Consider the following 27,266-nt stretch of genomic DNA (forward strand, 5'->3'; position numbering starts at 1 on the left):
AACTAACGGCAATCTAGCTGTGAATACAACATGTACCAGTGAAAAGCACTGCTAAATTACAGTTTAAATACTGTTTTGTGTCAGAGGGAGTGGGGAGAAGGAATACATAGCTTTCCAGTGAAGCATGTTACATGCTGTTCCTAATGATACATTGAAATAAATGGGTTTCTAATGTAATCTTATTTGTCAGATAAGCTTGACTTTTGAAAATACATCTATGCAGGTACTTTCTAACCAGATATCTGCAAGATCTTGTATGAATAACTTACTTTAGCTTTTTACTTCTCATGGGCAACCTGCTATAGTTGCCCCTGCTTGAGCAGAGGGGTTGGATCAGGTGACCTCCAGAGGTCGCCTTCCAACCTCAACCAGTCTGTGATTCTGTGATGCTGACTTTTTAAATTCTGTTTCAGGTACTCAGTATCTATTTTTACCACCAAATCGCTATATTTTCCATGGTGCTGAGGTATACTCAGATTCTGAAGATGATATCATGTCTTCTAGCTCTTGTGGGAGTAGTAGCGAAAGTGGCTCATGTCGTAGTCAGAGCTTAGATGTGGAGGATGAGAGTGAGATTGAAGAGTTTTACAATGGCATAGAGGATGAGGATGCTCCAGAAAGGGAAGAAGAAGCTGGATTTGGGGAAGATGGAGTTGAACAAGATGCAGTTGATGAATCAGCTTATACAAATGAAGCTGCAAGGAATGATTCAACAAGCAACAAATTGTAAAGCGATCACTGACTGGTTACAGGAACTTTCCACCAGCATTAGGAGCTTTGGCATGTCAGAATGAATGTTTACGTCTGAATTTAGAGCAACAAAACCATAAGGATGTAGTGTTTATAAACAACTAAAACAGATTTTCATGCTTAGTTTTTTACCTTTTTCAATAAAATTCTATTACTGCACACTCAACACTAACTCATCTTTTTTTGAAGGTACTAGGGATATCTAAACAATTGTCACTATGTTCACTTTTAAGTCAGCTGTCTGATCAGGCATCCATGTATATAATACATATTTTTGCTTAATGAACTTCAGCTTGTATTATTTTTAAACAGTTTTGAAAAAGCCATTGGAATGTTAAACTAATATAAAGGGAACAGCTAATTTAGACCAAAGAATGGTATTTTCACACCTCTTGCTTTGTAACAGTTTGGTTTATTTAAAACCTTCTTATGCTTCTGCTAAACTTTTCAGTCTTGCATAGTCTGTCATTAAACACTGGCATTTTCTAAGACCTACTGTGGCAGCTAATTTTTTGCTTCAACAGTTACTTTGTATGTTTGAGACATACTTAAATGTGAGTAGATAGTTAAAAATGGAAACAAGACAGTAAGCACTTGAAAAATCCTACTCTGTTTTTTAGACTGATCAAGAAGTGCTGTGAAAATGCTTAAGTTACTGAGTTTAATACTTCCTGTGGACATGAAGCAATGTTGACATTGGCTCCTTAGCAGTTATAATACTGGAATACTGGTATTTTTAAACAAAATGGATCCCCTAAGGTAGAAGTTTTTCAGGTTGTATACAGAAAGTCAAATATAGCGCAGCTTGCATTAAAATAGTATTTGATAAATTGCCAAGGCTCTAACATGGAAGCTTGGCTGAGTACACAATAGTGTTCCTAGCAGCGTGTGAAAAGGTGCAAAAAACAAATCTCTCTAATACTTAAAGATATAACAGAATCAGGAAAAACTAGCTCAAATAGTGAGAGCTTCTGCTTACACCGCTGAGGAGATAAAATACAGATTAACAACCTAACCTGGAAGCATGCTGTTCTGAGATGATGTCTCAGGTTAGGAAAATCATTTTCCACGTGCTAGCTCCAACTCGCATCTTAGAAGCAAAGCTGCTACTCCAATTATTACACTGCATCTTCAAGTGCTAGGCTGCCTTAAAACTGGATGTTGCAAATTTTCAAGTGCAGATTGTTTCCAAGCCTTTAGAATAATTTTGTAAAATTGCACAGTGCAGTAGTAAGTGAAACAGCATTTTTATATAAACCACTTTTTCAACATTGGCCCCAGTGATCTCTATGATGTAGATTATTCATATACTTTGCTTTAATATTTATTACATTTTGGAAGATGTATAGTAGCTGTTCTTTGAACATGAGATACATCAGATAATAAATATTTAAGAACAGCCTTCTGTATTCATCTAAAAATGTTGGCATGTTGTCTCATTGTCCAAATTTAATACAACTCTTATTTGCCTACACTAAAGAATGCAATATGTTTAGTTTTCACTTGCATGTCACAATGTATTAGTTTGTGCTATAGGAGATATTTTAAATTGAAATACTTTGTTTTAAATTATTTTTACAGTGAGGATTGTTTTCTGCTCTTTTATATTGTATATAGTGTCTTTTATGTAATCTACTGGCATATGTTTTGTAGAAGACTGTTTAAAATAACTGGCTATCTTCCTGCAACTTTTGAAATACAAAACCAGTGTTTTATACTCGTACACTGTTCTAAAGTCTATTAAAGTCATCATTTGAGTTCTGGTTTCTGTTAATTTCTAGTTAGATCCTAAAAACTCAACAAAAGATGCCCTATAAAGTCTTAAGATATATCCTAGATAATGTAGTATTATACAGTAAATTGCTTTTTCCATCTGACCCCCTGGGAAGAAAAAAAAAATAAAGCCTGAACAAAGCTAGGCTGCACTGTCCTCAGTAAAATGACATCCTGAACCACAATGCAATTTCATCCTTCAGAAAACTACTTTTCTCTTTTCAAGCCCTACGCTACATTTAGATGTATTCACTGAACAATAGTGTTTATTCCTATACCTCACAGCTCCCTCTTGCCCTTCTTTACCCAGCCCAGAGCTTCCTTGATTTGGGGGCTTGATACTTCCACCCCAATCTTCAACAGCCTCAGCCAGGAGCAGCTTTCTGTAAGAAACCTGCACCACAAAGGATTTCAGGGCATATTTTACTGGTTAACCATATCACACTTCACCTCTGCTCTGCACTTCTAAACCAGCAGCCCTCATATATATATATATATATATATAAATAAAATATACATATATGTAATAGATATATAGGCCAAAAAAAACCCCCTAAAACTCACACACCTGAACTGAAATACTAAAAATACTAAGCATTCTTTCTCACAGCTAACATATCCCTAACAGCTTCCCTTTGAAAGGTCTTGAAAACATTTTTCCTCCAGAATAAAATAGCTTCCTTCCCCTTTTTTCTATATCCAGATAAATACGTTTCCTTTTTGCTCTTCCTTGGATCTTTGCCTCTATTATCTGAGCAGAAGAAAAACCCCAGACTAGAATGCGTCACCTCATTCCTTTATTTCACACGCTATCCTTTCCCTGCAGTGAAGACATCTTTGAATGCTGTGTAAAACAAATGATGAGGTAAATGATGGGGATGAGCGACCATTTGCTATCATGGCTCGTTGTTATCTGTAAGTATGCAGCATCTTACCCAAAATTCATTTGGAAGCACGGAAGAAGGTGTTCAGTTCCAGTCGCAATTTGCTGAATCTCAAAAAAAGAGGTTCCTTCTTTTTCTCAGAATTTGCATTACTAACCTGTGAAAGCATCTTTGTCCTTGTGGTATTTATACTAAACAGATGTAGAAGAGAAAAAGCAAGGTACATGCATTTCTTTAACACTATAAAGCCACTCCCTAACCCACCTTCAGCTGCCTTTGATCTGTTAGATACAGTGATGATTGTATTAGATACATAAAGTATTTCAAGTGATATAAAAGCTGTCAGGATTTTAAAAGTCTGCAATATTTTTTTTCTGAATAGCCATGTATTCTGTAATAGTCTATCTTGAGTACATTTTAACTTTTTTTTTCATTTATCAAAAATACATAATGCTTATTAAATGAATGACAGTAAAGTACCAAATAGCATCAAATTGGGAGGGGCTCTAACTACACAGAATTTGAATGAAACCAGCACTCAGAATAAAACTGAAAAATTGAAATAAAGTTTGAGAAAAAGGAAGATACAGTTCAGTACTTGAGGTTCAATATCTATGGCTAAATACTGAATCAGAACAGCCAAGTCTAAAGGCAGCTGTAATGATAGACTTATCTACAGAGTGACTGGGGATTAAAACCCAGGGCAGAATTCCAAGCTAAAACAACTGGTCATACCTACATAATAGAGGGTTTTGAAATAACTATCACTAATCAAAAGAAGTCACAGAGTCACACTAGTATCCTTAAAATACGTAAGGATACTCACTGTATGCTTTGCACTTTTAAAAAGACACATGGGCTGCCAGGACTTATCAGAAAATGTAATAAATAGTGACATAGATAGAGGAAAGAACTATTTAACTCTCACAATGTAAGGCCCAAAGACCATTCGGCTAAACGTGCAGAAAAGCAGAAGAAACAAAACAAGCCATCATGCTGGAATTACTCAACCTGCTGCCACAGGATGCTGTTGGAGCTCACAAATTCAGGTGGGACAGGTCTACTGAAGCTCCTTGAAAGGGCTTCCAAAGAGGTTATTTTCCTTTATGCTCTTTCTTAAGCAACTGGACCAGTTGCAGGTGGACAGTTTTCACCTCAGATTAACCCAGTACAGCAGTTCTCAAGGGAAATACAGCAGCAGTGCTTCTGGGAGCTGCGTTGCACCTGTTTGTACCAGGCATTATAAAGTAGAGACTAAGCAAACACTGGTAAGGCACACTCTAAGCACGTATTTATTTATCCTGTCTCGGAGATTGTGGAACCAGATATATGACCGCAGGTCTTTAAAGGATTTGTTTTCCTAGAAAACACAAATCTGAGTACTCTTGACTACAAACTATTTTTGTCCACTTTTTTTTTTTGTCCCAGCACCAGTACCATGTGTGAAAGAGCCAAGGACAAAATAACTACATTAAACCACAGATTTTAGATATTCCTACTAACTGAATGCGTTTTTGAAAACCACAAAGAAACACAATTCTGAAGTCCTTAAGAACAGCATATCTCAGTGTTCTTTCCTCTGTAATTATTATCCCTAATGCTTTTAAACAACAAAGCACTGCTTCCACACACAAGTTTCAGCTGCAGTAAAGTACCTTTCCAACAGCATGCAGGGAGCTCACAAGGAGTCCTCAAGCAGCAGAGAACAACACTCCCACCACACCGGAGCAGACCACCCCGTCACAAAGCCGCAGACCACTGCCCTGCCAGCACCACTTACCGCTTCTGTAGCAGCATCTAGAATGAGCAGGAGCTTCCATGGAGGGGCAGAAGGCCAGGCCAAGGAACAGCCACAAGGATCTGCCCCCATCAACGCACCTCAGCTGGTGCAGCACCCAGCTCTACAGGTGCTTCTGCTGTGTTTAAATGTGCTCTTCTGAAAGTGACGGCACTCAACATAGCTCCAAGAAATTAGGCTACTTAATGAGAGGCTTTTTGCCAGCAAGAAAGTGTTTGAAGACTGCATTGCACTCTTCGGATGAGCATGCTATGACTACAGGATGTATCCGTTTTAGGACGGGACACTGCAATAAACAGCACAGCTGCACACAGAGGTGAGCTGCAGCCCAGCAGCTCCACACAAAGGAGCCCCAGGAAGCTCTGAGACCAGCTCAGCCCCTTGTTCTGTGGCCGTTGTGCAGGAGCTGTTACACATCCCCAGGACGGGCCCCACAGAGCAAAGTGGCCCAGAAACGCAGTATGCTAGAGAAGAGGTGCAAGCCTGGTAGAGGTATCACTACACTTGTACTCCAATCTTACAAACATCTCCTGGCATTCACTATTGCTCACTGGCAGAGAGGAAGCTACAGAAACCTCAAATACCCTCCCAGGCTGCGCTGCCCTCTGCCAGACCATGAATTTATTATTCTTATTAGGCATTAGCACTCCCTGCTGCAGAGTTGCAGCCTGAACATGACTTGTGTGTGAACTCCAAGCAGCTGTCAGTCCCTTCCAGCTCCTCCCTCACATAAAGGGGTCACTGGTCTCCCTTACCTCCTCTCTCACCCTCTCTGTGTACACATCAACAGTGTAATCTTGCCACCTCAGAGTGTGTTTGCATATTCATACCTTGCCAGTGGACACCCTCAGGCTTGTTGAGATGCAATACGTAGTTTCCAGAGAGTACTCAGCACTGGTACTAGGAAGCACACCTACGTAGCCTCTGTGCAGAATTAAGTCACAAACAATTAAATTAGTTTAATTGCCTTAAAACCTGACTGATAAAATTTCTGTGGAAAGTTGGGTTTTAGCTACAGCTCACCAACTCTGCCTCTTTTGATAGAAAAGCTGGTGTACCTGCTCAAAAAATCGAAGAAACTGTTTTTCACAGTCTCTGCAAAAGTATTTGAAGTCAAATACTTTTGTCTTCACATAGCATTAGTTTTTTTTTTTTTTTTTTCCTCTCACTGAATTTCCTCATGTAATCAGGCGTGTTGGGGGAAGCTGTACCTGCAGAGATTCACAGCCCCTCAGGCACTGCACAGTGTGTAGGATTCACATGCTCTGGGCATAACCCAAGGATAAGACCAGCCTGGAGTCTCAGTGAGATACAGATCCCCACTGGCACTGCAAACACTGAGCAATACCAAAACATACTAGCTCTGTAGTTGATATCTGAAACAAGTATCATAGCCCTCATTTTCTTTTCTAATAATCTGAGACTGGTAAAAAAATATAAAAATAAATAAAAAATGCTGCACTCCAGCTCACACTCCTGGCATTGACAACATGTTATTTTTCTGTTTTGCAAAAAATTCATACAGCATGTTCAAACCCAAGGGACATGCAGAAACTCTGATGGGTCAGTCCATTCTTACTAAGTGACCGGTAGGTCCATATGTACTAGTATGTATGAATTCATTCCAGCACAGAGCAGTGCAGTGGATTGAAATTCATTGTAGAGCATAAACCTTGAAGGGAATGCTGTGTCTCGATGCTCTACATTAAAACAATCTTAATAGTAGTAGCTCCTACGAAGTGCCAAAGGAGACGAGCCATTTTGCTTAAGCAGCGCTCATGGTTTTGATGGTTCTACAGTGGTACAGGAGTTCTTTGATTTTCTCTGGAAAAGGAGGGACAAGCTTCAGTGATAAATGTAGTTGAAATAGCCTGTGTAGATCTGCCACGCAAACTCAACCTGCAGTTCTGTACCACTGTGACAGGTGCAGTAAATCCACTGCTATGACAAAAACAGGTCTTCCTTTAGTAAATATGATGGAAATGGATATACAACTAGCATTGTCCAGTGATAATCCTGAATACTTATCAGAATGTTGATCTTATTATCCAACAAAAGAACTTTCTTTAAAGATTTTTAATTATTTTACAGTATTCCCACTGCAGCCCAGAATACCGCTTTCCCCTAATTGCTCACATTAATTTTTTATAAAAACCTGTATGCAAGCTTTCCTGACTAACTGGAGATTTGTCAAGGAAGAAAACTCCTGTCTTCCTTAACACCACGGCTCTTTTAGCTAAGCAAAAAAATGATTTTCTTCCTCACATGACACACACCATTGAATATTGTACGCAAAATTACACTTGATCCAAGAAGGTGAGAAAACATCTCACACTACCCACCTTTTCCCAACCAGAGGAACATTTTGTGTTTAACTTTGGTTAAAAAAAATAAGTTCTTCTGTTCTCAGAACTAATGATAAAATAAGTATAAACACTTGTTTGACAGAAGACACATTATGACTAGTCACTATTTTACTTCTAGTACTAGATGAAAGTCTTTTACCTTCTTATGTAGATAATGTCTGTTTTGCAACAGGACACCTGTTTCACTGCACTGAACGAGCTAACACCTGTAAGACAACTGGGAGTGCTTAACAGATGTTATACTCTATAAGACCCAACTCCCTTTCTTGCAGAGACAGCTAGAACCAAGGCTGAAATTGTAAAAATGTCTCAGGTTAATGCTGTCCTGAGGAATATGACTCTAATCCTCCTCTGCCAGTGGGCTCTTAACATGTAATTTAACCAATCATTCAACTCCCACATGCTTACCAATTTCCACCCAAGTTCCAGGAGCAGAAGTCTGTCTTTCTGATGCTGGAGAAACATTTGCAAGCAGCATGAAGCAATTGTCACAGCACTTCTAGTCAACAGTAACTGCACTTCAGAGACAAAGGACATCTAAAATTCTCTAGCACATCCTGAATTGGGCCCCAAAAATTAATAAATGTTCAATAAATGTGTCTTGAATTCTGTCTTAAACGCCCTCATCTACAGGATAAGGCTGTTACTCATCTCAGATGAATACTGATGAAGAATTCAATATAGCAAACAATCCTACAGAGAAATTAAAAATAAATAGTGCTAAGTTTAGGTGATATGCATTAGGCTTGGTCATGCACAACCGACCAGGGAAATAACGCATACATCAACTGGGTGTACTGAATTAAGGGTTCGATGGAGGACAGGGGAGAAACCGGTACTTTCACATGTGATAATACACAAGGGAAAAAACACTACAAACAGCTTTAAATTAGTCATTTCCTTATTTCTGAATATTTGCCTTTACAAGTTTGTTGTTCCATAATTCTCAGTTTTATTATTACCTGGTAAAATGAAGGCATAATATATATTTTTTCCTTTCTTTCCTCCATGTATAGTAAGATCAAGCTGCTTTAGCATTTGTCGTTTTCTTGTATTTCACGAGGAGAATTTGCCAGCCAAGTAACAAACGGCTGGAAAAGATGAAACATAGTCTGCATACAAAGAAATTACTAGAAGTTACACTGCATCAGAATGCTGTAAAAACACAGTGTTACGGAAAGAAGAATGCTCTTAACTGCACTGCTTTCTCTATCTACATCTACTGCAAGTCAAATAACTGCATTTTAAACAATTCCTTTGAATCAATTTCCCTACTTTTAAAGTGAGATCTTAGTATCCTAGCTGTATTGCTGACTTAATGCATGCAAGTTACCCTCCAGCTGAAGAAATATGCATGATGCAAGCATCCATACACATCAACCAACAAAGGTTTTCATTCAAGTCTTTTATTATAGCTTGAATTTTTTTTCACTGCATTTAAAAATCTAAAAAAAATAAATATTTGTTTCACAGCTGCAAGTCACATATGCATTAACACCACAAAATCTGGAATTTAACCAGAGAAGGAAAGTCAAATCTGAAAGTGTCCAGCTAAGCACAATCGTCTCAGGGCAATTATACTAAAAATAAAATCTTAAGAAAAGGGGAGAGGGGTGTTAAAGAGTTATTTCAAATGCATTTATCTGGAAAAAAGTGAAAATTCTATTAGAAACCATAAACTACACTTTCAGCATTTAAAAAATAAACGTTTAACCTCTTGACAGCAACAACTGTCTGGTGCACCTTTTTCTTTTAAGCTGTATTCTTGACACATGGCTGCAGAGGTTCCCAGTGATAAATTAACCTCTTTTATAATTGCGTCCGCTTGCTTACATAATCAGTCCTTGAAAAATAAAACAGTGTATTAAGTCAGCTTGTCAATCCATATATTAAAAATGCCATTGCATGTAGGTACTTTTTTCTTTTTTTTAAACCAGCACTAAGTGACTGCTTCATGGAAACTGTTGGATTGTACACTGTGATGATGAATGTCTTTAAACAAATACTTCCATTATTAAGGTTCTTAAAACAAACCAGAAAAATATATCTTCAGAAATCAGAGTAGTCACTTTTTTGTTAAAAGCCATAAAATAAGCTCATATTCAATTACAAGCAATAGAAACCATAGTGCTATTGGAACATAATTATTTTATCACAAAAATTTATTATTTACAAAATGAAAAGTTACCAAGTGAATTTTATCAGGGAAAGAGATGTTCTTACTAAGTGATTTGAAAAACTTAAGCAAGTCTCTCATGCACTCACACGCCAAATTGTTTGTATAAGGTGAAATGTTAATTCATGTTAGTGAAACTTGACTCCCATTCACAATACTCTAATTTTTATTGTAAGAAGGTGAAATCCACATGGTTCTGTACAAGAAAACGTTCCTCAATTCTGTCTTTTTTTTTTTGGCTCCCATGAATATCCACGCCACTGAACGTCTTGCAAATAATCAGTTATATTATCATCTCCATCATTTAATCCACTGAATTTACCACCACAAGAAAGACACAAAAAGTTAGTTTAATGATCCCACATTACACAAAACTCTCATTTCTGAAGTTATACTAAACTGAAACCTTCATAGTGATCTATAGCCTGGATCAGCTTAGATTTTAGGGTTTCTTTATCTGTGTATTTTGGAAGATCAAGAAGATTAAAGCAAGTGTGAGCTACCGGAAGATAACCTTCTCCACCTCCTGTCGGCTGGATGACTAGTTTAAGACACTTCATTCCAAGAATTGGAATACGATCACTGCCTGTCAGAAACACTGCCAAAAAAAAAAAAAAAAAAGTCCTGAAAGCAGTTTAAGACTAAATATTATGTATCCCACATACACAGTTCTAATCATTATTTACATTTTTCAATTACGTCAGATAAGTTTGAAAAACAATGAATGACTTAGCCTGATCTCCAACTTGCACGTATAAACTCATAACTGTGACCCCACAAAGTAATAGCATATGAAAACAAACAGTCCTTGATAAAAGCAGGAAGTTGTTCTTGAATCAGGATTTGTTACTTAAAATCCACTGGCTATACCTTTGCTGCACTTGTGAGCATCTTGTAAATACACAGAATTAGTTTGTTCGACACAAAGTTTGTTTAAATTGTGAACTAATCTATGATCTATTCTCAACAGTTTGTTCACAAGCAGCTTCTGTAACTTGCTCTTACTCTGTACATTTTCTCTCACATCAGTGCCTTGAAGTAACTACAATCAGTTATAACTCCACTATTCCACCTATGTGCAATGAAGAGTGGAGGATGTAAACCTGATGTCAATCCACAGAAAAAATTTGAGGTCATCAGACAGATGACATTAGCAGTTTACATTGTTGGGCAATTTATTATTTTTTTTTTTAAATGCTGCTTCAGTCTACTGTGATCTTATAACCCTCCACCACCCAGAATTACTCCGGACAACTTCAGCAAAAAACAAAGAGAAGCTCATAATCAACTGCTTCTACTGTGACTTTTTTCCTATATACAATCACACCATTACAGACAAATACTTGCATCTACCCTATCGTATCAAGAGCCTGAAATCACAGTGATCCTGTTCAGTTAGCAATTTCTGCAAAGTAGCATCAAATACTTACACAAAAACTGTTTTTTCTTCTCCAAAGGCAACTCATGAAAAACCTCCCAGAATATTTTAATTGTAGAATGGTCTGCCCAGTATTCTCCTTTGTATTCTGTATTCTAAAATGAGCAAGAAATCAGGTTATTCCTCGCATGTAGAAACGGTAGGATAATGTAGCAATGAAGTATTAAGAATGTGGTTTAAGTAAAGGGATACTGCACTGCAAGTTACACGTTACAATTTTCCTTGGTCAATTTTATTCAACTCTTCAGTCTGACTTCAACCACATGCTAGACAGATGTACTCCAAAGCATTTTCGACCCCAATGAAGTTGTAACATAAAATCTCACAGTAAGTTTTAGTGACCAATAATATTTACATTTGTTAGCTGCATGCATTTTTGTTCAATTTTCCCCTTCTAACAAACATAACAAATTATTTAAAGCTGCCTTTTGATTTTGTGCCATTTCTCTATTCCCCCGAAGTCTGACTCAGAAATTAGATGGGAAAGTTTTAAGCAGGAATATAAATACTATTTTGGTGTCTTCATTCACTGACAACTTATACCAAGAAGTTCCTCTGTTATGCAGTCTATCCCATCAGGGTTGGAACTCACACTCATCACTTATTAATGGAGAAAACAGAGCTCAAAAGGACATTTACAGATTTTGGTTTTGCATCTTGAAATTAAACATACATGAAACAAATAGCTATGGTTTTTACCTTCTCCAATTCTTTCCAATCATAATTTGTGTTCCCAATCACCATTGCCTGCAACTCACTGGGCTGGAAGAGCTGAAGAACTTTACCTCCACATACTTTGTGGAAGCCTGCATGGAATGCACTGAATAAGGAAGCCACAGATTTATTGAAGATGTAATCCACGTAAGCATCTACAAAATCTTGCCTGTACAGAAAAGAAAAAAAAAAGTTATATTGAGAGGAGGGAAGAAAAGTATGTCACACTTCCATCAATAAAACAGTAGCCATTTCAGTATAGAACACCTCCTCTGAAGTTAAGCAAAAAGGATCTTCATATACTTATGTTCTCTGCTCTATGCTTCAGGTGTAACGAAGATAACCTGACTGAAAATAGCACATAAATGTATATATATATTTTTTTCCAAGACTGAGCCTTTGATGTGCAACATAAAACATACAACATTTAGAGTTATTTATTTCAGGCACTACGAATATTTCTCGTATTTGTACGCATCACAGTGAGCCAAACTGAATGGCAACAAGCTTAAAAGCTCAAATTGCATACAATGTCCTGAAGCTAAATAATGTCAAAATAGTTTTTTTTTTTTTCTATTGTTTTGGTTGTTTTTGTTTTGTTTTTATTAAAAGGATTACTATATGCAAACTGAAGATGAAAATCGACTTCAAACATACATTTGAGTCCTACGCAGTAAAAAAGATCAGGGAAAAGTAGCTAGGATACTGAAAAAACAGACAGCCTTATCTGTGCTTCAGTACAAGTTTTCATGTTTTCTTGAAAGCACCTTCTTCCACAGCAGTTAGCAGTTAAAAATTTCTTGATACAATATTTATATTTATTAAATTATCCTAGTTAATACTGTTAGTTTCTACCTTGGTGGAGTGACTCCAGTTATATATTACACTTAACATACCAGTGCACTTTCTTTATGGAAATCCACAGTATTTGGATAATATCCACAGTATTTGAATAACATCACCAGTAAGTTAAAGAAACATCAAAACACATTTTGATGACACACTTATTAAAGCTGTAAAACGTTTCCCCTCTTAAAGCACTCAATGAGATATGTTTTAGGCACAGTTTGTATAATAAATAGTAACAGTGGAAAGAAATGTTTCTCCAGAGCAAATTCACAGTAGTAAATTAATTAACATTATTATACCCTATGTTAACATTTTTAAAACTGAATTAAAGATTCATGGAGTATTTTGGTCTTGAGAAACAGGACTTCTTCAGACAACTAGTGATGACATTGCAGTATACCTTCCACGGGCACCCTGAAACTTTTCTTATAGTTCAGTTTCATTGTCACTTTGTGACACAGCAAACCACCTTAGAAAACTTCGAAGCTAGCACATTTAAGACGAAGTACCATAAATCCTCAGCTATTACCGAGGACTAAAAAAAGAAAGAACCCTGACAGGTGTAAGTGGTGACTGCCGCTGCTGAATGGTATTAGCATCTTTAGGAAAATTACTTACAGTGTGGTGTTTTTTTTTTCTTCCCTTCATTGAACTTCCTCAGTCTTGCGCTTACAATTGGAGTCTTTCTCTCCCAGTAATGAGAAGTCAGGTGAATGAAGGCACTGTCACTGCCTTTATCTACGCATGAGTTTGATACCTCCAGAACCTTCTGTCATAACTCTGTCCTCTACAAGGGACCTAGCTACTCACAGAAAATGTTCCTCAAAACACAGAACAGAGAAAAGCAGGAACACGCCTAAGGCACATTTTCTCCCTCATTCCTAGTATGCACAGCCTAGGTACATTCTATTCTCATACAGTATGCCCTTCTCATTTGATTCTTCCTTCACTCACAGAGAAGTGAAAACTCACAGAAGGCACAAAGATTAAAGAACCAAGGCAAATATATGAAAGGAACAGACAGGGAGATATAGGAAAGTGACAGTATTCTGCAAAAATGGATGAGAGTACCATCATTCTGTCTATCCTCCAAGAGCAGAACGGGAATAAAGGGTGGCAGAGGCTGCTTTTATAAATAGAATTACCAGAATCCATGGAAGAGGGGAAAAAACACCATCCCTCATTTGACAATGACACAAATAACAGGCTAACTTATCTGCTCTACAAAGGGAAGACTTTTCTGAAATATTACTTCACAAATGAATAGTTGCCACATAATGGTGTTTAGGCTGATGTTTTCACATTGTTACTCAGTAACTTCCTGCAGAACCACAACCATTTTTCATCTTCTAAAACAAAGACCATGTAGTCAAAATGGATCCTAAAGAGCTTAGAAGTATTTTGAAGCAAATAAATAAACAAATAAATAAAAAAGGTATAAGAGGTGTTACAAAGTTAGATGAGACTCGGCAGATGGTGAATTCCTAAATACAATAGCTATTTTAACAACACATGAGAATAACTTGGAAAAACAACCACAGTAGTTTTGCCTCCCATCATTAGCATAACAGCTTGGCAAAGGATATTTATAGCAGCCCAGTTATGTTCCCAAAGCAGATAGTAACACTGAACTACTCTGTGACCCATAAAACTCACCTATTTTGTTTGATTACAGGAATGTCAGCACCATTAGGAACAAGCTCTTTAATTTCTGTTGTACCAAAATTTTCCACAGTGATCTATTTAAAACAAACAAGAAGTATTAGTTTTATTTACCATGTAGAGGACTTCTTCCTATCACTTTGCTAATTGCAACATGAACAGCAGACGCAGAACTTAACATAAGCAGAGAGTGCTACAACTCACGGGAACCAGCAGCCAATGCTTTTGCTCAGGCAATTCATCAGAGGCAGTTGTAACAGACAGTAGAAGCTTAATTAAAATTAAAAAGACTCCAACATCATGTAAAACTTACAGTAAAGTTAAGACAAAATGCTTCCTCTATGTCGTCCTCTGGGTAGTCCAGCAACTGCTGCATTCCCCTACAAAATAATTTACAAAGTACTTGTACCAGTGGAAAAGAAGATAAATTTATCTTCCCAAAGTATTCAATATGCTTTGATAATTCAAGAAAAATCTGTTATTATTTCTAATGGTATATTCCAGCTATTAAGTCACTGATCTGCATCCTATAGCACAGCGCTGGGAAATCTCAAGCCATTCAACGTTACTTTTAAAAGTATGGTAAGCAAAGCTTTAAAGACAAGCAATGGTTTCTCAATTACTTGTACTACTATTTCCTTTTGGTTATATCCACGTGTGAGAGAGAAGATTCGTACCCTGGTCTCTAGCTAAAGGATTCCCAAACCAGAGGTGAGAAGTCCTTAACAACCACTGATGAGCTTTTCCATTAACTTGTTCAATTTCTCCTCGAACCTATGCAAACTTTTCTCATTCACAACACCGAGGCAAACACCCACTCCACCACCCCATTTGAAACTCCTACCTGTTAATTCGATACAAATCCCCTCTCAAGGACAGATATTTAGCATATATCTGTTTCTGAAATAAAAACATTTCCTCCCTGGACTAAGTAAGTTGTCTGGAACTATAACTATGTTCAAGCTTAGTTTATAAAATTAACACCAGAAATTCAAATTTTTTGAGTTGCAAACATTTTGTTCCCCTAAAAGTCTCGTAGCATGATAAAAACACAGAAGACATGAGTACCAAAATCAAACATTTAGAAGCAGGTGTTTAACAATAGCATGTATCCTGTCTGAAATGGCACAATGGCAGCAAGCTACTCTGAGCTGTTCATTCTGTTAGTGTGAATACCAGGTGTTTTCTTGAAATTCTCAAAGGCAAGTCTTGAATTAAAACTTAATTCCTAGTCTCATTCTTTTTTTTTCTTGCTTACCTGCCAACATCTGGCATCAATTCTTTTAAGTCATCTAGGGATGGCTTCTTATTCAATAGCTTTTTGTACAAAGCCAAAGGGAAGTGAAGGTCTACAATAGTAAAATTATATATTGCTAGACCACAGACAACGCCAATCAAATGAAACAAGTCACTGTCTTCAAAGGTCTAAGAACAGAAAACAGACAAGATAGGTTAACCTAAGTTATTTAAATCATTTAGAGTGCAGAAAAAAGCATGCATGCAGTATATACATACAAAAAAAAGCAGAGAGATGATATGTTTTGTACTGTAAGTGATGCCTGCTTCTGAAACTACTGCAAAAAAGATTCTGTTTCTGTCAGTGACTTGCTATTACACTATTCAGTCCTTGTATTTTAATTTGTGTTTTGAAGAGGGGTGCAGTAGATGGAGAGGTGAGGAGCTCACTGTTGACTCCCTTGGACTTAACAGCTAAGGCTTAAAACACAACTGTGGAAACATTTAGTGTTCAGGAATCACTGACACTCTAGTCAGTATCTTCCTCTGAAAAAGGACTGAAATGTCAACAATCAAAAATCTCCAGCAAGTATGACCAGGTGACTACATATAAAACGGACCCATAAATGCAAATGAACACAGAAAGACATATTCAACATGCCACATCATTTTTCTCTGCCACTCCAATTCTGCTCTTGGAATCGGTTTACTTTCGCTGGCACTTCCCACTGAAGTCACCTGGACTGGGCACAAGTGGTAAGGAGCAAGGAATGAGGGAAAAAAAGGGAGGGGAAAGTTTTGATCTAACAATGACAAAAATAAACATATTTCTAGACTACCTTATTCAGCTTCTCCTATTGAAATAAAATTATCACAAACTGTCAACTGCACCCTACCTTATCAGAGAACCAAATCAGCCTGGACTCTTCGTAGTACCTGAACATCCCATATTTGGGATCTAGCAACTCCCTCATTATGAGCAAAAAAAATTCTTTGCGAACACCTCCAGCATCAACAGCTTCTTCCCCTACAAAAATAACCTGGAACACACACTTCAATTAGCACAGAATTAAAAACAGGAAGCAAAACATTTGTCCAAAATATATTCTCAATTACTCACATGTCAGTAAAAGACACTTAGACCAGAGTGTACTGGTAATACCTTGAGTGGCTTCTTGTAGTCCACATTCTTTGTTTTCCTTAGGACTTCCACTGCATCTCCTACAATATTGTCTCTCCGCACCATTAATATCAGGCATGGGTTGACAGACTCAAATACTGGCAGAAACAGAGAAGACAAATTCTGCCTGTGAGCTTGATCAACAGCCATCTGGAAAACAAACAAACAAAAAAACCCACAGTATAAAGATCATTAAGTAACTCTAGATTGCTGTCAACATTAACGTCCATCACTTATCTTAAAAAAGTCAGAAGACATGAATGCAGACAGCTACTGAATCCTCCCAAATTATCTTCATATTCCTTTAATCTCAGGGAATGTGTTTCCTTTACCCCCTCCTCCCCCCTTCAAACAAAACACCTGAACTTCCTCTATTCCTCTAACAGGCAAATGAAGACTAAGGTGTTTAATACAAATCTGGAAAAAAAAACAGATCACTCATTTTCATGGAGAAGAGATAGTGTTATGGAAAAAACACACCACCACCACCACCCCCCAAAAAAAAAACAAAAAAAAAACCCCTCTCCAAAGCACCCTAAGCTAAATCCAAAATAAATCAGATCTTTAAAAACAGACTCTCACCTGCATCTGTATGATTGCATCTGTCTGCAGGAGAGTTGTCTTTGCCTGGGCATCAAAAACAAATGGGTATGTGCAAATCGTAACAGGAATATCTGTGAGCTAGAATGAGAATAACCATGTCATGACTCTGCTTATTAAAAAAAATACTATAATGGTTAAAGTCATTACAACAATATTTAATATATCTATTTTACTGAAAAGAGAAAGAAATCTTTATTCATTGTCAATGCAGGTCCGAAAATATCTCAGGAAAGTAGATGTTCAACTGCTTAGCATTTCAGCAGAAAGCCCACCCCCACTTAGTACATTTTAATTTCACACCTTTTATTACAGCTAGTATGTTATCATCAAACAAGTCCTTGCTTTCAACCTCTGCTCTGAATTTACTATACAAAGAATTACATACTTTTGCCCCATAAAAACCTTTTCAGATTACATCCATGCCAATATAAGGCTTTACTTCCAATAGAACACATCTTACAATCCTTCACACTCTTATTTCTGATTTCCTTACATTCTGGAAAAGAAATCAGATTGCAACCAGTCTTACCTCAGATAATCCATGGTTGACATCCTATGACAGCATTTGCACAAAGGTAGCAACAATTAAGATGAAAAAGCAGCATTAGTGTCTGCATTAATTATTCATCTTAGATGTAAAATTCAGAATATTTAGCTACAGCTTCCCCCCACAAAAAACGTATTTACTGAAAAAATAAATAACCACCATAAATATTTTAATTAATCCACCAAATACAACAATGCCTTTTAACATCCTATGTGTCTTTAAAAGGGGAGCATTAGACTATCAAGTATTCTTGTATTCTTGGATACAAAAGTTAACATTTTAAAATGTTTATTTCCATATGTTGAAAATGACATTTGCTTTCACATATGCATTTTCACTCTCAAATGACTGAAGCATATCACATTAAATTCAAAGTATTTTTACTGAGCAAAAGTTTAAAGACAAAAAAACAGTTAGTCATTAAATCTCAAGAATCATTTGGATCTACGATACTGCGTATGAGAAAAGAACTGAGATTTGAAATTAGGGACAGACCAATACATATTGCTAGGTCTGTGTAGAGACTTCCAGAACAAGCTAGATAAACTCTGCTAAGAAACTAAGTTATCTCTATGGTACTGTTACCCTTATCCTCTGCTGCTGAAAGAAAAAAAAAAAAGAATAAAAGCTAATGATAAACTAATAAATTTTAAATGTGATTTGTGACTAAACATATGAGACTTAGGAGTCCAATATGTAGACAACTATGGTTCAGAAAGCGATGACCAAAATATCATAATCTGTAAAATCTGCTTTCTCTCCACATCCCTAATTCCTAAAAGAAACACCAGATTTCAGTAGCCCATTTCTCACAGACAGATTTATACTATTTTGTACTCCTACTGCATATACCATCATTTACTCCTAATTATTTTTTCCCACTTAACTCTTCTAAGGAGCATTTGTATTTAGTAACTTCAGTTTTTCCCCTATTCTTCTGTTGTTGAAAGCTTAGAATTTTTTTCTTCTGAATTTCTAAAACTTTTCTGAATTTTTCATTTCTTTTGTATTTATTTCCCTCTCCACATTTCAATTAAGCAACCGAACAAACACCTTTGCCTCAAGTTATGACAATAAAAAATGACACTAGCACAAGAAATTTTGATTAATATTAGTGATAACATAGGCAACTAGAGATTCTTACTACTTTACAAGCAAGAGCACAAACTGCTGGATACAAAGGCAAGAAAAAGCCATCAAAACCACTTATGCAGGTGATAAGACTAAGGCCATGATTTTTTTCAGCCTTATAATAAACCAAAGTCTTTTTTCTCTGCTAAACTGAAAGATGTATAAATGCATGACAGAATAAAGATGATTAAAGGGAAATTCAGTATTATTTTCTTACTAATATCAAGCTACTGCTTAATTTTCCAATTTAACAAATGCAGCTTAAGACTTCAGACACTAATCAATTTTCCCTTATCTCAGAATTTTCTTGTCTGATCATGCCAAATGCAATTCTGGTTTGTTTATATCCATTTAAAGCATAGTTGCAAAGGTCATCATCTTTCTAATTCCAACACTTTTACATCCTTCACTGCCGTATCCTTCTCTGTTCCAAGTACACAACCTGTCTCTTCTTCCAAGGCCTTGTTTTTCCCCACCTTCTCCATCTCATTTAGTATGCTGCCCCTGTCAGCTACCAACATCAGCCTACATCAAGCACGGAATACTTTTTCAGAGATGTTTGGCTGAAACATAGTCTGTCATGACTACCACTATCATCTCACTATTTCTTTACACTCCCCCATCTCCCTGCTCTTGCTATTTTATTTCACATTTTTTTATCCTTTAGTAGACAGGCTATCTTTTGCTTAGTATTCATAAAACACACAACAAAAGTAGGTCTCCCCTGTTCAGGAATTTCTAGGTACTGCTGCAGAATTAAATTTAGGTGGCTAAAGCAAGCATAAAAACCTACTCTATTCTCTCAAAGCTTAAGTCAAAGAACTGTGTGACAAAACCTTATCCAACTCACTAGTTCTGTGCACAGTCATTTATTCCCACTTACCACTCTTCAGTTTACAGATCCGAGAATTAATTTACTTCTTGTCACTACACTCAAAGTAGAAAATTACATTGGTTATCTGTCCCCTTTAACTCCCTACTTCATTTCTAAACTTAGTTTTTCATGACACTTTCAGCTTTCTCTATTGACAACATTGACTAAACCTAGCTTGCATAGTAATTCAGGTTATTCTGGATGTTTTCCTGTCAAGAGTTAGCACTTCTCTAACTTTTCCAATGTGGCAAATCTCAACTGATAGCATTCTAATTAAAACGTTAGACAGTGTCAGTCCTAAAAATGATACCCTACAAGAAACACACCTATTTAACAATTCTTCTTTAGCTAGCACCTGACAAAAGCTGAGTCTGGTCAGTATCAGAGATCTGTGCAGATACTTGCACGAAAAGAAAGTGCCCCTATTTAGAGTATCTACAGGCTTCTCTACAGAGACAACCAAAAGCAAGTATGGGGGGGGAAGGAGGGATCCAAACTCTTACCATTCCAAACATCTGCTGCTGGACCCAGTTGACGTAGTCATTTCTGATATCTATCAAGTCTTGTATCTCATGTATATAAAATCTGTCATACTGTATAACTTGCCCTCTTTCATTTACCTAAAGAAGAAAAATCTATTTTTATCACTTTGCATAACAGTTTAAGAGGATTTTTTCTGTAGTTTTCAAGCATTTGTTATGTCAGCCACAGACACCCACCTACTAAGAAGTACTAGAAAAACAACAGTGCCTACAAGCATAAAAAAACAATGTTAAAGATATGGAAACATGGATTATTCACAATCCTATTTAAGCTGCAAAAAAATAAGATTAATCAATCATGCAATAGTGCACGATACAGTGCTGCCACTTTGAAACATCACGTGATTTCACAGGAACAGTATTTTCTTATGTACAGGATTTACAAACTACAATGAAAAACTTCGTTCTCAATTACAATATGAATGGTATTTCTGTTACCTGTGACCAGAGAACAATTTCTATTTAAAAACATTAAGCTTAGAAAAATAAGAGAATGACATGGGAAACAAACATTTTTTACAGGCTTGTCTCTATAGTGCAATTTTAAACCCAGGGCTTCCAAGAGGATTCAGTAAATTTGCTTTCTTAACACACGCTACTTTTCTCAATGACTGACAAGCATCATTAACTGCCAGAACAGAAGGATTACAAATTCTCTCTTTAAAAACTGACAATCTAAACTTGCTTTACTCCAACACCCCTACCACCAAAGAACCCAATCCTTCCCCCAAAAAACACTAAACAAATGAACAAAAACAGATATTAAATCTGTGGAATATCCTAGATACGTATCCCCATTTTTTCCATTCTTACTTTGGCCCATACCGGGTAATTATTAAGAACATATCAGTATACCTACCCTGTTGTCCAACTGTTTATAAATGTAATTATTTCTACAATGTAAGTACTTATTAGTCAAAGCTGGGTTTCCAAAAAATGGGAATTTAGAAGAGGAGAGCCAGATTATAACTCTACATTTACCCACAAGGTTTAAATATTTTAAGATCAACTTCAACTGTTAAGATTTACAGCTATGGCAACCCTGAGCAGTGACAGAAATTCTGAAGGCAGCAAAATAGTCTTTTCTTACACACCAACAGCTTTCCAAATGGGAATCTCTAATGGACATTTTGTGCTTCCAAAACAGGATGGGTACTGAACAGCCTTATTTCCCAGCCTTAATTTGACAGTGTTCATAAAGAATAAATGAAATAAAAGCACAGCAAACCAAAGCCTAAGAATTCCAGCTTCCAAAGCCGACATCCTTTCTGTTTTCCTTGGGGAATGGGAGGTGTACATATAGCACACAAATGTCCAATTTAGACACTTGTCCCCATTGCACTAGATTGTGTGAATACAGTACTTGATTAGCACCTTAAGGAGTGCCTTCAAAGCTCTTTAAGGATGGAATTACAAAATGCCATATGACCAGAATAAATTACAATGGAAAGAAAAAAAAAAAAGAGGGTGAGAGGGGAAATTACAGCAGCAGCAGACAGATATTACAGCTTCTCAGGCTTCTGATGTGCACTCTGAACGATTTGGGCTATTTTTATTCAAGGCTTGTAAATTTACTAAGTTTTATGAATTAAGTTAACATACTAGCACACTGAATAAACAAATCAGAGAAGAAAAAGTTTGTCCTGGCAAAACTGTTCAGATTTTGCTCAAAATGTAACTTGCTCTTACCTTCCAACTGTGACCTTATTTGCTATCATTTCAAACTTAAGAGGCAATTCTTTCCAACATACCCTCACAGGTGCAATTGACTGGGTCAGTCTGTGATAATTCCATCACCATGTCAGATTGGAATCCAGAATTCCAATGCTTCATACGTCTAAATGGAACAACTACAAATATTTCTGCAGATGTAAGTCTAAATATTGAAAACTCTTTAGTTATTTAACTTCTTTCAACAACCACACAGCACAGATGCTGACAGAAACAAACAAAATAATTGGTTAAAATTGATGTAAACATACTCTATGCAATATTTCCAGAACTCTGAAAGCTGTGTGTAGGAAATTGGTAAATATTCTTCTTTCAGATGGAGGAATGCCAATCTTATACAACTTCAAGAGGTGGACCACAACATCCTTGTAGAGTTCCACTATCTTGAGGAATAATGGAGGTTCAAGTACAGACCACCAATTTTCTGTCAACAAACGGTGAACACATAAATGTAGTACTTGCCACTACAACAGTATGTTACGCTACTCTTAATTAAAAAACATGTTTTATTAGAAAGCACACTTGTCAGTTACCAAAAACTAAAGACAGGTGGGTAGAGAAAGAACAACAAAATATTGACACTTCTATACAAATTCAGTTCTCTATACAATAAGACTTGGGGAAGCAACAGACTTTCAACTTTGAAATGGTTCTGGTGTATTATTCTACAGTGTTATTCCCCTCTCCCACCCCATTCCGGGATTTAAAACAGCACAAAAGGGGCATAAGCAGCTGACCATGTGTAAGCATTACTGAAATGGGGAAGCTCTGGAGAGTAAAAAAAAAAAAAAAAAAAAAGACATACAACAAATTAGAGAGCAGAAGACAACTAAGCAAAGTGTATGAAAAGGTATTTTGAGGTGGGGAAAAGTAATGTAGAACGGCCACTGCTTTCAAAGGGAAAGCTTCTTTAAAAAAAAAAATGTTTAAAAGAGTGGTGCAAACTTTTGAACAATAAACTGCTCTTTGTAAAAAAAAACTTCTATTTCTATGCTCCTACTGTTACACACCAACTCTTTAAATTAAGTCTGTTTATCCAAAGTACACAATAGTATCATGAAGTTACTTCTGACATGACACAGGTGGCTCAAACCTTGAAACCTTAAGCAAAGGATCCTAACAAGAACAGTGGAAACACTTCTTGTAGTGAAGCAACACAAAAAAGGACCTGCAGTCCAAAGAAATTATCAGTTTGCTTTTCTTTATAGCAGGCAAGCTTTTTACTGACTGCACGCTTTACACTCACCGAAAACTACTGCCAAGTTTAAGAGGTGGGCTATAAGTAAAGGGGAAAAAAAAATCAAAAACACACCACCCCAATGAAAAGAAAGTACCCTTTTTAAAAAGATACTAAGTACAAAGGAAATGTTCTGGTATCTCAACTCCTCAAGCTGAATCCTTGGTGACAGGAGTCAAAATAAAAAAGTGCAAGGAAATTAAAAATAAACACTATTCTAATCTGCATATTTCAAGACTGCATCTTAGCATCAGTGAGATAACATGGATCTCGAAAAAAAAAAACACAACAGGTACTACAGTCAAAACAATGACAATTTAATATCTGCTCTGTAGCACTCCTGTAAATTACTTAGTGCTTGTTAGTTGTCTGACCACACAATTTTCACTTTAAAGTGCAAAGACACGTATCAAATGCACTCATGTATGTAGTATAATTCCTCCCAAATGGAACGAGTCCAACGATTACAAAACCAGATGAATATATATGGATGGCCGGCTAGCTCACTCAGAAGCAACAGGATAGGTGTTTTCTTACATAGCAAGCAACATTAACCCTTAACTTTCTCATTGAGGAGTTCTACAGAACTGCAAATACACAAGCAGGTGTTGTTGAGACCACGTCATCACTGATGGAATTTCTATACATCTTCGTTTGTAGATCCTTAAGTTGAATAGTAAAAAATTCATTTTCTTACCAAGAACTTTCAGAGGAGCTTTTTCTAGGTTCAGAATAGCTGTTCCAAAGGGAATAGCTAAAGTTGTGAAATTGTTTGCATCGCTCATCAGTGGGCACTCTGGTAGAGTGAGATACAGCCTTAAAGCTTCAACATCTGGTAAGGAGCTGCTCAGTTTTGGAATAAGGTTCTTTTCCAAACTAGCTGCCACCTGCAATGCATAATAAAATGCAGTTTGTTTTAATGCAATTGGGCATTTAAACAAAATCCCACACCTAGATCAAAAGTAAATTAGAGAACAATCAAGACTTTAACCTGTGTTGTATTATTTAATATACTGTCTTGTTTTTGAAATTTAAAGACATACAATATCCTGGTGTGTTACATTCTGGCACAGCACTACAGTTTTACCTATTTGTAGTTGATATGTTATCGACTAAAGAAAGATATTAAAAGGATTGGAGCAAGCATACCAAAAGTATTTCTCTATAGCTACAAAGTAAGGTGATCCCAAACAAAATGAAAATATGCAGCACAAACCTGTTGTGATATATGAGCGTGGTCAGGCTGTATAAGTTTGTGAAATAGTAGTCTAGCAGCATTCATATCAACCCCTGAGAATCTACTGCTGGTTTTGTAATGATCATCATTGCTACAGCAAGAAAAAAAAATCAGAGAAAGACTGAATCCTGTATTCTTAGGACTCTACAAATTTTCCACCTTGAATTTTTAACCCTATTTAACAGGGAATTAAAATGTTAGTGATCACAGTATCACTCTTACACAACATTTGAAGCAACTGAAAAAAAGTCTTCTCTAACTGCAAGGCAGTCATGCTTTAGATCTTGGCAATCACCGAGATCTAAACCAGCTTGTACAATATATTCTCCTTGAGTTATATACAACTTGTGGCTGCTAAGTAATTACTTTTGCTGGCTTAAATGGCAGCAGCCAGGTGGCACACACTTCTAAGAACTGGCAGAAGACATACTGCACTTGGGCCAGCTGACAAACTACATGTAGCAAAGGAGCTATAACGTTAAACTGAAAGCATCAGAGTACTACTAAGAAGGGAAAATGGTGGGAAGGTGTCATAGTTGAAACAAGAGACACTAGGAAGATAGCCACCATTAATTCTTCTGTTCACAGGAATACTTGTTTAAAAGCCTGACCACCTACCTCAAAGCCAAAAAGCTCCCATTGAGGCACCCAGCTGAGGAGAATGTTCCATCAATTTCACTGAAATTGTTCACATGAAAGAAGAAGTTACACTTCTTTTTACAAATTAGCATCTTCTATAAAATTAATGTATTTAATCCTTCATAAGTAACATAGTACATAAGACCTAACTCTAACTTGAATATGACCAAACAACATCCCGTAAAACCTCCTTTCAAGACTCAACGCTTAAGGCAGCTAAAAACAAGAGACTTGCAGTTTGTTTTTAATTTCTTTGCATCCTCCTTTAGTAAGATAGCAGCAATATTCTGAGTTATTCTCATATTCCTTTACACACACTATTATTTTTCAAAGTGCAACTAAATACTTAATCTTTTATGGAGCAGTGACCTAAACTGTGACAGAGATGAGACAGAGCAAAGGAGATAAATTACATGACAAGCATGACAATGAAAGCACAACAAAAGCTCTGTACGTAATAAAAGCAGTAATTAAGATTACTCTTGCTATGTATGTACAAAACCACATTCACGCCCAAATCATATATAAAATTACTGAAGACAACTTATTTCCTCTACAATACTTACTTAGCGATCTCTACAGGAAGTCTTCCAGATGGGAAAGTCAGCAATCTCTGAATAAATGTTTCATTCACAGTCCAGATCTGCTTCAAAACATCAGGATACCTGAAATCATCTGGCGGCACCATGTTCTAAATTGTAAAGAAAACAATGAATCAGGCACATTAAACCAATTTCCAGAAAAACAGTCCTGTGGCTAAGATCTTTTTCTCTTCATTAACAATTTGCCTACCCAGACTATTATTTGAAACAAGCCCAAGAAACAATTTACTATATTCTAGCAGTTCCCCACTTGCTATGAAAGCAAAGTAAGCTATGATAAACTAAAACCATCCAGATTAGTGTGTTAATTCACACCACAAGATTCATGGTAAACACCCTAAACATACAAGCACTTTTCTAGGAGATGAACGCTAAACAAGCTTTAGACAAGAGTAGCAAACATGTTTATTCTCTGGTCACTGTCAGCCACTAAGCTCACCGCCAGGCTGTGAGCATCCAGAAAAGGACCCATTCAATTTTTCAGACAGCTGCTCTCCCACCCCATATCCATCAGACTCTTCTGAGAATGAATCACGTTTCTCTGAATGTTTACTGCATTATCATACAAGCTGCATTTTGATGTGCTGCTCAAACTGAATGAATTACAGTGAGATTTCTAACACAAAACAGGAATAGAAGCAAGAAAACCTTTATGAGTAAGAGCACTGATTCAAAAAGAGGTGGCAAACAGCACCAAAAATAAGGTTAAACTAGTAAAAGACGACATTTCTCCCGAGGACATGCTCTTCACAACATAGCTGACTCAGTGTAACGATGACTAGCTGTTGCCAAAAATCAATACTTCTGATCCCAATCCTCAGAAAGGGAGGATCAGAACAAGAAATGCTCTTGCTATTTTCCTTGAGTCCAGCAGAAGCATCACAGTGAAACAATTCAGGGAACAGACCTGCCCAAAAACTAACTGTAAAAAAAACAGATTTTTGCCTGCTGAGACCCCTTAGCTGGCAAGGACACCCAAGTCCCAGGAGTACAGTACTCACGTAGCTTTGAAAGAATGCAAATTAGCAAACTAAGGAGTTCTAAAAAGGATGCTTATGCATCATCAAAGTCCATCTATTGCTAACACTTTTTGTACAGAACAAACCACAATAACTGCATTCATAGTCTTAAGTTTACCTCAATTAGTCAGTCACAATCTACTTTGATAATGAAATTTGCACAGTAATTTTTTTTCATGAGTGGAATTTTAATAGAAAAGTTTTGATCCTACACTACCTGTTAGTTTTTCCAGTGTACACTTGTTAAACAAGCTTCTATTAAATACAGAAATAGATAC

General features: G+C 36.6%; 2 protein-coding genes across 6 annotated transcripts in view; one reads left to right on the forward strand and one right to left on the reverse strand.

Moving 5' to 3' along the window:
- Positions 1–10,345, forward strand: part of SIRT1 (sirtuin 1) — a 28,651-nt gene extending 18,306 nt beyond the window's left edge. Inside the window, exon 9 of the mRNA XM_080597505.1 lies at positions 414–10,345. Within this exon, the coding sequence (XP_080453631.1) occupies positions 414–730 (317 nt within the window). The 3' untranslated portion in view covers positions 731–10,345. The remainder of the gene's footprint in view (positions 1–413) is intronic.
- The window catches only part of HERC4 (HECT and RLD domain containing E3 ubiquitin protein ligase 4), a 34,010-nt gene continuing 15,705 nt past the window's right edge, over positions 8,962–27,266 (reverse strand). For 4 of the 5 annotated variants that reach the window (XM_080597480.1, XM_080597478.1, XM_080597481.1 and 1 more), the window contains exons 11-26: positions 25,934–26,058; positions 25,347–25,406; positions 24,708–24,819; positions 24,189–24,378; positions 22,506–22,678; positions 20,485–20,601; positions 17,959–17,982; positions 17,409–17,507; positions 16,809–16,976; positions 16,543–16,686; positions 15,669–15,835; positions 14,724–14,790; positions 14,405–14,487; positions 11,885–12,068; positions 11,178–11,280; positions 8,962–10,345 (exon numbers count right to left, since the gene is read on the reverse strand). In XM_080597480.1, coding sequence (XP_080453606.1) covers positions 10,137–10,345; positions 11,178–11,280; positions 11,885–12,068; positions 14,405–14,487; positions 14,724–14,790; positions 15,669–15,835; positions 16,543–16,686; positions 16,809–16,976; positions 17,409–17,507; positions 17,959–17,982; positions 20,485–20,601; positions 22,506–22,678; positions 24,189–24,378; positions 24,708–24,819; positions 25,347–25,406; positions 25,934–26,058 — 2,025 coding nt within the window. In that variant the 3' untranslated portion in view covers positions 8,962–10,136. The remainder of the gene's footprint in view (positions 10,346–11,177; positions 11,281–11,884; positions 12,069–14,404; positions 14,488–14,723; positions 14,791–15,668; positions 15,836–16,542; positions 16,687–16,808; positions 16,977–17,408; positions 17,508–17,958; positions 17,983–20,484; positions 20,602–22,505; positions 22,679–24,188; positions 24,379–24,707; positions 24,820–25,346; positions 25,407–25,933; positions 26,059–27,266) is intronic. The other variant, XM_080597482.1, reaches the window with a different exon arrangement.

The sequence above is a fragment of the Anser brachyrhynchus genome, assembly GCF_964034855.1.
Source record: "Anser brachyrhynchus genome assembly, chromosome: 6".
Taxonomy (NCBI): domain Eukaryota; kingdom Metazoa; phylum Chordata; class Aves; order Anseriformes; family Anatidae; genus Anser; species Anser brachyrhynchus.